At 44.9% G+C, this 10767-nt stretch overlaps 1 protein-coding gene across 1 annotated transcript; it reads right to left on the reverse strand.

The window, feature by feature from the left end:
- Positions 1–7613: 7613 nt before the first annotated feature.
- LOC108930049 (polyubiquitin-C) lies at positions 7614–10039 on the reverse strand. Its single transcript, XM_018745069.2, has 2 exons — positions 9954–10039; positions 7614–9335 (listed from the first exon to the last, which is right to left on the reverse strand). Exon 2 carries the CDS (start codon positions 9315–9317, stop codon positions 7716–7718), a length of 1602 nt encoding a protein of 533 aa, XP_018600585.2. The 5' UTR covers positions 9318–9335; positions 9954–10039; the 3' UTR covers positions 7614–7715.
- Between the last annotated feature and the right edge of the window lie 728 nt (positions 10040–10767).

Raw genomic sequence — 10767 nt, forward strand, 5'->3', positions numbered from 1 at the left:
TCGCTGCACGTGCGCACTACACAAAGGCCCCCATTGGTGTGACGTAATAAAGGAGGCGGAGTTTCGCGCGAAACGCGCTTCTTCCAACCTGAATGTATTGTATTATTATTTTTTTTAGTAAGTACTTGTGTGTTTTTTCTTCAAGTTACTTCACATTCTCATTGTATTGTCCCTCTAAAAACGAGACAACAGTAACTTGGCCTCAATTTTGTTACACATTTGCAGGTGAACCCTTCTTTATTAGTTAATGTTAAACATACCGAATGATTGAAATATTGAATGAATGAATGAACTTTATCGCCAAGTATGTTTACACATAGTATACAAGGAAGGAATTCGTCTTGGTGACAGAAACTTACACAGCACAGACAGAATGACAGTGACAAGAAGACACAGAGATAATAAAAGTAGAGTGGGCTAATAAAAGATTAAAAAAAGAAATATATTAGAGTATAAAGTACATTAAAGTCATTTTTTTAAAAGTACATAAATACCGTGGAAGAATCAATAACGAGTCATTAATATGCGGACGGAAAGGTTCCGTTACCTCATTGATAGACATTTCCATTGAGCTGCGGCGAATTAGTTTTAGAAAACAAAAATAAAACACAAATTGTAATTTGTAGTTGAGCTGAATTACTACCGAAGTAATAAAAAATAAACAATTAATGAAAAGATTTTAAAAAAGAAAAAAATTCTAAAATCAGAAAAAAACACCGACGACTTAGCATTATCTGCAATAAATGAATTAATTTAACGTACTTGATTTTTGAAAAACGTCACAAAAACCTTCATGTTATTACAAAAACTACACTAAAACATAGATTTTTTTCAACACAATACCTTTTTCACATCGACGATACAAAATTCTTCTCCTTCCTTGTTCTCATTGTCTGGGCTGCAATGAAATTGAAACACATAAGAATTTAATATTCGTATAAAATACAAATTAAAGAAATATGTTATTTCTTGATCTCCATCTTTACATGTTAAACATCCTTCTCTTTTCTGCCCTTATCTTATGTAAATTAGACCAGAAATGCACAGTTCTGAAGTGACCAGACTCAGCTGTGCGGCTCCCTATTATTTACACTAGTAAAGTAAACTAATACAGCCTCAACCTGAACCAGTGCTTCTATTTTACCGTAGATGCTGTCAAATATTTCAAATTGTGGGAACAGCAATGGGCTCAAGAGCTGAGGACAGGACCTGTCATTCCGGAGTGGTGAACTTCTTGAGCTCATTTACATTTACATTTACATGTATTAATTGTATGAATTAAATGTGTTCACTACATGAGCAGGAAGAGACACTTAGATACAGACGTGTGATTCTTAAGAGCAGTTAGTTTGTTTCCACCACATGAAGCAACGTTCATCACGAGTAGCTGCATTTCAAGAGAATTAAGGAGAAAAAAAATCGCAGTAACGACCCCCCCCCCACCCAACACCCCCAGGTTTTCCTTCCCCTTGTCACGGTTTCACTGCGGTAAAGTAGTTGGATTATCTGCCAATTTGCGGTAACAGGGTTGCGGCCACTAATATGTCGGCCTGGACACGATGACGTACAACTCTTAGTGGCTTCCCAGAATGTTGGACGCATCCGCAGGTCTGAGGTCCGCAGGGAACATTTTTGCCCTTTGCGGAAATTACTGGCACTAATGTCGTTTTCTGCATATGAAAATGGACGAGTGGCCCTGCTGTAGCGGACAACGCAACCTTTGTAGAAGTCAAAACTGTGGTTCTACGCTCACGAATCCACGTCTTTCCCCGGTCGGCCATGTGACGGCGAATCCCAGTAACCCCCCTCAGCTCTCCTGATCTGGGCCCCTTCTGCGTACAGCGGTACACCAGCACTTCTCCCGAGTCCTCCTGGGAGAGTTTCAGAGATGGATTGTCTTTTGGAAATTATCGCGGATGAGGTGAGAATAGAATACAAAGTGTTTTCCGAGATATTTCTGTGCATTCATTTAGCTGACGCTTTCTCCAAAACAACGTACAATATGAAGCTACTTACGATTATTTATCGATATACAGCTGGGTCATTTTACTAGAACATTTTAGGGTAAGTACCCTGCTCAAGGGTACTACATCCGGCAGTGGGATTAGAACCTGCAACCTTTGGGTCCAAACACAGCATCTGAAAGACAGCACTGCCAGCTGCACCATATGTGTGTGCATAATACACTGTTACAGGTGAAGGTTGAATACACACACACACATTTTCAGAACCGCTTGTCCAATACAGGGTCGCGGGGAATCGGAGCCCAACCCGGCAACACAGGGCGTAAGGCCGGAGGGGGAAGGGACACACCCGGGACGGGACGCCGGTCCGTCGCAAAGCACCCCAAGCGGGATTCGAATCCCAGACCCACCCGAGAGCAGGACCCGGTCCAACCCACTGCGCCATTGCACCCCCCCAGGTCAAATACACATAAGCAATAATATAAGTCATTTTTATCTAAATCTGGGCTCCAGTGTGAATAGATCCGCTGCCTCGTGTTTCAGTGCTCAACAACATGGTAAAACCTGGCATCCTCTGAGAGCAGCCTCTCAGGGATGGAGAGACATTTCTACACGTGGAAGGAAACTGTCGCATTCCGCTGTGTGTGCCTGGAATGCCTCTTGGGCTCCTTTCTGAAGACTGGGGCGAAGGGGTTAACGTTGGAATAAAGGGACGTGGCTGAACATAATCCTACAGAAATTTGTCTAGAAGAGAAAAATTCCAAGCGAAACACCGGAGTTTCGTGTTCGCTGCTGCCCGAGGACACGGCCGTCCGACTTTATGAAATAAAAATAAAGCAAAGAAACCTGATACAGCAGATCGGGGCTCAGCAATATGTGGAGAACCGACAAGGACACTGGAAAAAATTGAGTGGGGCGGGTATCGGTAGTTAAGGAACAGGGGGGCAGCGGGCAGCATTGCGACCTCACACTGTCTGGGCTGTTTAGCCACAGGTTCCAATCCGACTCAGCCTGTGTGGAGTTTGCATGTTCTCCCCGTGTTCACGTGGGTTTCCTCCAGGTGCTCTTGTTTCCGCCCACCTTCAAAATACACCCATTTCAGGTTAATTGGCAATCCTAAATTGGCCGTAGCCTGTGCACGTGTGAGAGACTGTGTCCAGCTACCCTACAGTGCACTGGTGTCCCATCCAGGGTGTTCCCTTCTTCGTCTCGCACCCTAAGCCTCTGGGATGGGCTCCGGACTGCCCCGACCCTGACTAGAACTGGCAGTTAAGGAAAGTGAGTGAGGAGTCAAAGAACATTTTGTCTACTACCGTAGTAGGTAAAGCATAAAAAAATCGTTATGGAGCAAAAAGAAGACGTTTTTCTGTATGTTCTCGACTGGTAAAATCACTGCACACTCCTGGGCTGAGTCCTCCACTTACAGACACTGGAAGTGAGTTCTCAAGTCAAAAGTTGCTTGTTTCTTGCTTCCTCAGTTAATAAAATCTGAATAAAACACTTTGTGCACTTTTCTGGTTTGGTCCCATAAAAGCTGCAGACATTTAGCAGGACGTATCTGCAGAACCAGGTTGCGGGTTCGATATGTTGAGAGAAAGACGGACTTGAGTTGATCGTTACTGCCAGGCTCTTCACCGACGAGGCAGGTGAGATGAGCGAGTTCTCCAGTTTGATCGAGAGTCAAACACATTTTCACACACACACACATTTTCAGAACCGCTTGTCCCATACGGGGTCGCGGGGGAACCGGAGCCTACCCGGCAACACAGGGCGTAAGGCCGGAGGGGGAGGGGACACACCTAGGACGGGACGCCAGTCCGTCGCAAGGCACCCCAAGCGGGACTCGAACCCCAGACCCACCAGAGAGCAGGACTGTGGTCCAACCCACTGCACCACCGCGCCCCCTAGCGACAAACATCTCATAGAAAATACGATGTGTTCATTACATTAGCAGGAAGAGACACTTAAATACAGACGTGTGATTCTTAAGTGCAGTTACTTTGTTTCTTTCCACCATATGAACCAATGTTCACCAGATGAGCAGCTGCATAAAAATTTATCTGAATATCAACGATTCCTGGTCACCTTCCCAGTAATAATTTTTTTTTGAAATATAAACATTTACGCTACTTTACAGGAGTAGCTGTGTAAACGTTTATTTGGGCATCATCTTAAAGTGATGGTGCATGAACATTTATACCTCACATGAACTTAAGAGACGATGGGCCAAGTGAGTCTGGAAGAGGTGAAGAAGGTGACTAGTTTTTCTAGAGTTTCAGTTTCAGCCACAAAATCTTGCTTTTTCATTTTTCACTAAATGTTTTAAGAATGGGGGTGCGGTGGCGCAGTGGGTTGGACCACAGTCCTGCTCTCCGGTGGGTCTGGGGTTCGAGTCCCGCTTGGGGTGCCTTGCGACGGACTGGCGTCTCGTCCTGGGTGTGTCCCCCTCCGGCCTTACGCCCTGTGTTGCCGGGTAGGCTCTGGTTCCCCGTGACCCCGTCTGGGACAAGTGGTTCTGAAAGTGTGTGTGTGTTTTAAGAATTTGCCAGAATTTTTGCTCACACATATAAGGAAAACTGTACTGAGAGATTTTTAAATGCCATTCATTGACAAAAAATTACGTAGATTTTCTGCACTGGAACATTATGGAAAAGCACTGAAATGTAGCAGCCAATGGAAGATTCTAGAAGGCACGAGAACATTGTAGAAGGTACAAAGAAATGTCCTGGGAAGCATCAGATCCTAAGAGGTCCTTCAATATTCGGTGATTGGAACCTGGTGCCAAAATTCACCAAAATTTGCTCATTTCAAGAATGTGGAATATTTTTCTAAAAACTGACATACAGTACAAACTAATGCCAAAGTATGTTTCATCTATCAAAACTGAATGGAAAATGGGGGGAAAAAAAATCGCTATGTAATAAAATTTGGCTACATTGTGATCACCGTAGCTTTTTTTTCGAATGAATAAAAACGATTGTAACAAACCGTACAGTAAGAACTGAGTTTGAATAAATTCAAGCAAATTGACATTTTTCCTTCAAAGATTTTCTTTTCTCAAGTAACGAACGCTTCATTCACCACACTTGACTGGAAATCGCGTTTCTGACGCAAAGACCCTCAGGAGCTGCATCAACGCTTTAGAGCCAATATAGTAAAAGCGGACAAATAATGCGTTCTTTGTTACACCACAGATCAGTAAAAATATCCACAGTCGTTAACACTTTGTTGTTAGAACATCAGAACAACTATAGCAGGTTTACGCTGAATTTCCAGTGGACGATATACCGTACGCTCGCTGTTACCGAAGGTCACGTGATTGTAAGAGAAATACGTGGTGGAGAAATTCCTCCACAGGCCACCTGCACTCACATACAGAATACAGTATTTACATCATTTTACACCGAAATGTCCACAGTTGTACATTAGAGCCTAAGAAAGCTAAAGGATGCGGCAAATTAGTTTACGAAATGCGCAAAAAAAGTGCAAAGGACGAAAAGAAGAAACCGGACCTCTACCCTGAACTATCGAAATAAATATTTGGCCTTCAAGATAAACCCTAGAAAAAGTCACTTGAAGAAGGGGCGTCGCTGTGTGAGAAGAAATGAAGATGCGAAAGAAAGCTGAATGTGAAAATGAAAAGTTAAAAGTGGAATGAAAGACAGTTATAACTAAAGAAAGAATACAAAGGCAGTTGATTCTCAGGTTTAAAAAAATTGCAGGGGTAGTAATGTTGATATTTGCGGCTATTTGCGCGTTTCTCCTCGGACGTGGTAAATCACACCGTGAGAAGCAGTTTGTGTTGAGCGTGAGAGCACATGATCAGCGAGACTTCCACAGGACCTTCGTCGTCGTCTCGTAACCGCCCGGTACGGAGGTGGTGCTCCTCGAACACGTCGAAATCCCGAGAAAAGTACAGCTGCCCTGTTTAACCTGCTTTTCGGTAAACGTTCACTCACCCGTGACTTCATTAGAAACACCATACCAATAGTGTAGCGGGTGGGCCATTCTCCCGTTGTTCTCGAACAGCCTCACTTCTGGGTGGCATGTGGCCCACGAGATGTTGGAAACATTCCTTTGATTTTCTGGTCCATGTTGACATCACTGATTGCGTCACGCAATTTCCGCTGCGAATCTCCTGTTCTAACACATCCCAAAGGTGTTCTACTGGATTCAGGTCCAGTGACTGGGAAAGCAACTGAAGAACATTGAACTCATTGTCATGTTTGTGGAACCAGAGACGACTTTGCTTTGTGACATGGTGCATTATCACGGTGGAAGTAGCTATTAGAAGATGGGTAGTTGTGGCCATAAAGTGACGCACATAGTCAGCAAAGACAGTCAGACAGGCTGTGGAATTCAAGTGATGATTGACTGGTATTAACATTCCCCACAGCATTATACCACCACCACCAGCCTGGACTGTTAATACAAGGCAGGTTGGATCTATGGATTTATACTGTTGATACTATATTCTAATTCTATCATCTGTGTGCCTCAGTAGAAATCGAGATTCATCAGACCAGGCTACGTTTCTCTATATATATATAGCGTTCAACAGTTCAGTTTTGGTGAGCCTGTGCCCACTGCAGCCTCAGTTTTGCTCTTGGTTGACAGGAATCGAATCCGACGCGGTCTTCTGCTGCTGTAGCCCACCCGCCTCCAGGTTCGACATGTTGTGCATTCTGAGATGCTTTTATGCTCGCGCAGTTGAAAAGAGTGATTACTGACGTTACCGTTGCCTTTGTTGGCTCAAACCGGTCTGGCCACTCTCCTCCAACCTCTCAACAACAAGGCGTCGCCATTTGCAGAACTTCGGCTCACTGGACGTTTTTTTGATTTTCACGTCATTCTGAGTAAACCGGGGAGACTGTTCTGTGTAGAAAGCCCAGGAGATGAGCAATTACAGAAATACTCAAAACAGCTTGCCCAGGACAAGCAATCAAAATTACTGAGATCATTTTCTCCATTGACTAGTGATGTGAACATTAACTGAAGCTCCTGATCTGTACCTGCATGATTTTATGCACTGTGCTGCTGCCACATCACTGCCTCATTAGAAAATTGCATGAAAAAGCAGGTGTTCCAAATAGAAGTGTTGTACTTACACTTTGTTTGAAAATCTTTCCCCATAATATACATCCTGTAATCTTGAAATACTTAGTCCTTCGAGTTAAGGATTCTGTATTCCTTATTGATAGAACAGCAGTTACCGCCTCAAGCTCAACTTAAGGTTAAACAATGTTCTTTGTCCCATGAACTCACACCTGATTCACTCGAGACTGAACTTCCACACGGAAAAATGCTCCCCTTGGGTTGTATATCTTACTATGAATTCAGCATCTCAAGCGGTATGTTCAAGACACACTGAACTGGAAACAATTGCAAAGTCCTTCCTCTGCCATGTCTGACCTGAGACTTCAATTTTACCACAAATATATACTCATGTAGTATGAGTGCATTTACAACTTTATTCCTTACATGAACAAGGAATCATCACTTTCACCCTTAGGGAGACATCCTATGAAGATCTTACATGTTCTTTGTTTGCCAATGCAATCCCACAACCTCACCAGGGAAGCAGAAACATTTACCTACTATGAGTAGCTTTGTAGGTCTAGAATTTTAAGCAAATGAAACAAATCACAATTTCAGGAATGCTTCAACTTTATTAATGGAAACAGGGGAGGGGAAGGAGGAAGACAGTGAAGTGAATAGGGAAACATTTTGATCACTGGACTTAAAATTTGTTTAGTTGCCGCCACGAAGACGGAGGACGAGGTGGAGGGTCGACTCCTTCTGGATGTTGTAGTCGGACAGGGTGCGCCCATCTTCCAGCTGCTTGCCAGCAAAGATCAGCCTCTGCTGGTCAGGGGGAATGCCTTCCTTGTCCTGGATTTTGGCCTTGACATTCTCAATGGTGTCACTGGGCTCCACCTCTAGGGTGATGGTCTTGCCGGTCAGGGTCTTCACGAAGATCTGCATGCCTCCACGAAGACGGAGGACGAGGTGGAGGGTCGACTCCTTCTGGATGTTGTAGTCGGACAGGGTGCGCCCATCTTCCAGCTGCTTGCCAGCGAAGATCAGCCTCTGCTGGTCAGGGGGAATGCCTTCCTTGTCCTGGATTTTGGCCTTGACATTCTCAATGGTGTCACTGGGCTCCACCTCCAGGGTGATGGTCTTGCCGGTCAGGGTCTTCACGAAGATCTGCATGCCTCCACGAAGACGGAGGACGAGGTGGAGGGTCGACTCCTTCTGGATGTTGTAGTCGGACAGGGTGCGCCCATCTTCCAGCTGCTTGCCAGCAAAGATCAGCCTCTGCTGGTCAGGGGGAATGCCTTCCTTGTCCTGGATTTTGGCCTTGACATTCTCAATGGTGTCACTGGGCTCCACCTCCAGGGTGATGGTCTTGCCGGTCAGGGTCTTCACGAAGATCTGCATGCCTCCACGAAGACGGAGGACGAGGTGGAGGGTCGACTCCTTCTGGATGTTGTAGTCGGACAGGGTGCGCCCATCTTCCAGCTGCTTGCCAGCGAAGATCAGCCTCTGCTGGTCAGGGGGAATGCCTTCCTTGTCCTGGATTTTGGCCTTGACATTCTCAATGGTGTCACTGGGCTCCACCTCCAGGGTGATGGTCTTGCCGGTCAGGGTCTTCACGAAGATCTGCATGCCTCCACGAAGACGGAGGACGAGGTGGAGGGTCGACTCCTTCTGGATGTTGTAGTCGGACAGGGTGCGCCCATCTTCCAGCTGCTTGCCAGCGAAGATCAGCCTCTGCTGGTCAGGGGGAATGCCTTCCTTGTCCTGGATTTTGGCCTTGACATTCTCAATGGTGTCACTGGGCTCCACCTCCAGGGTGATGGTCTTGCCGGTCAGGGTCTTCACGAAGATCTGCATGCCTCCACGAAGACGGAGGACGAGGTGGAGGGTCGACTCCTTCTGGATGTTGTAGTCGGACAGGGTGCGCCCATCTTCCAGCTGCTTGCCAGCAAAGATCAGCCTCTGCTGGTCAGGGGGAATGCCTTCCTTGTCCTGGATTTTGGCCTTGACATTCTCAATGGTGTCACTGGGCTCCACCTCTAGGGTGATGGTCTTGCCGGTCAGGGTCTTCACGAAGATCTGCATGCCTCCACGAAGACGGAGGACGAGGTGGAGGGTCGACTCCTTCTGGATGTTGTAGTCGGACAGGGTGCGCCCATCTTCCAGCTGCTTGCCAGCAAAGATCAGCCTCTGCTGGTCAGGGGGAATGCCTTCCTTGTCCTGGATTTTGGCCTTGACATTCTCAATGGTGTCACTGGGCTCCACCTCTAGGGTGATGGTCTTGCCGGTTAGGGTCTTCACAAAGATCTGCATCTTCACAAATTAACTGAACTGATGGGGAAGTGATTTAATGGTTAGGATTTAAAATTTATATGAAATTTTAAGTTTTAAACATTTGTATTAGGCAAACTTGACACTGTCAATATTATTTCACCTACCCTCAGGTGAGCCAGCTTTTAAAAAAAAGTTGTCATGTTGGAAAAGTGCCAGATTGATAATAGGAAGCAAGTCTTAGTTCAATTTAGCTTCCCACAGATGCCTCTATGACTAAGCATTTCCTTGTAGTGACGTCAGTAGCACCTGACCCCTCCCAAACGAAGAAGGGCTGACATGGGGGGGGCAATGTACAGCTGTTCCACCATTTTATGAAATGTCGCCATTATCCCAGCAGTCACAGCTTATTTACAGTAAAACACTTTCAAAACTTAAATATCAAATAAAAACACCCACATCCCCACCGTGAATATTACAAAACAATCGCCTTTCAGAGTTATGAAAAGAATAATTCAGTTATACTGTAGGACACCCTTTATGAAATCTAATATTAGCTAATCGAGTTTACCGCCGTTCGACAGCCTACCAACATTACCAGACAATCAAAATATTAACTGGAACATTGCTATACGAATAAACTCACACAAAAGTCAGAGTGGTGTCCTTAACACTTACGTTTTAGGTCTTTTTGTCACGGGGCAGATGCAAAGGGACGTCTCTCTTCCAAGCGCCGGAGAACAATCTGCAACAAAACAAATTGGTGCGCTATTTATACCCCAGGTATCCATCCGCTGAAGGACTAAGTTGAGACTATAAAATGCGAGTTTTGACGAAATTCTTTTTTTTTAAATCATAAAGAGCCACAAATAGGACCAATTTACGTTTAGTAACATTTAAATATATTCATTATACATTACTTACAACGTATTTTTGGTGATAAATAGGGCGTATGCCGACGACCGGCGGAAGCATACAATAAAAGGGTGTATCCCGGTCTCTGTCTGAGCAGCGTCATCACGTTGAATTTCATGAAAAATGGCGGAGTGGGGGAGGGGAATTGAGCTGAGCTTAGTGATTCTTAACTGAAAGTGACTGGCAACGGAAATGTAACATACATTTCTGGGAATGTACATGTTATATGAACCAAACAAACGCGACACACAAATTAATTCAGTGGTACATGACTGGCGCACTGACGCATCGCTGTATCACTAGCCTAAGAAACCGTCCTGAGAGTTTCATGTGTTGTGTTTAAAGTAGAAAAACACAGGCGTTATTCTATTTTAATCTTGTTCTATTGTAATTCTATAAGAGCAATTACATTTTTTATACAGAACATATGGAATACGGATTTTTCCGTTTCTTGTCGATCTACCATGACTTGCAAGTTCCAGTCGAATAGTTCGTGTAATGGCGGACGTGTCTGCTTCGTCCGCCTCAGCGTTAGGGCTCATATTCTGTTCAAATTGAAGTCGTCGCGATATGTTCT

The sequence above is a fragment of the Scleropages formosus genome, chromosome 6, assembly GCF_900964775.1.
Source record: "Scleropages formosus chromosome 6, fSclFor1.1, whole genome shotgun sequence".
Classification (NCBI taxonomy): Eukaryota; Metazoa; Chordata; class Actinopteri; order Osteoglossiformes; family Osteoglossidae; genus Scleropages; species Scleropages formosus.

What these genes read in the sequence shown, in the direction of transcription:
- LOC108930049 (XM_018745069.2), bottom strand. Translation starts at nt 9,317, where the DNA reads ATGCAGATCTTTGTGAAGACCCTAACCGGCAAGACCATCACCCTAGAG.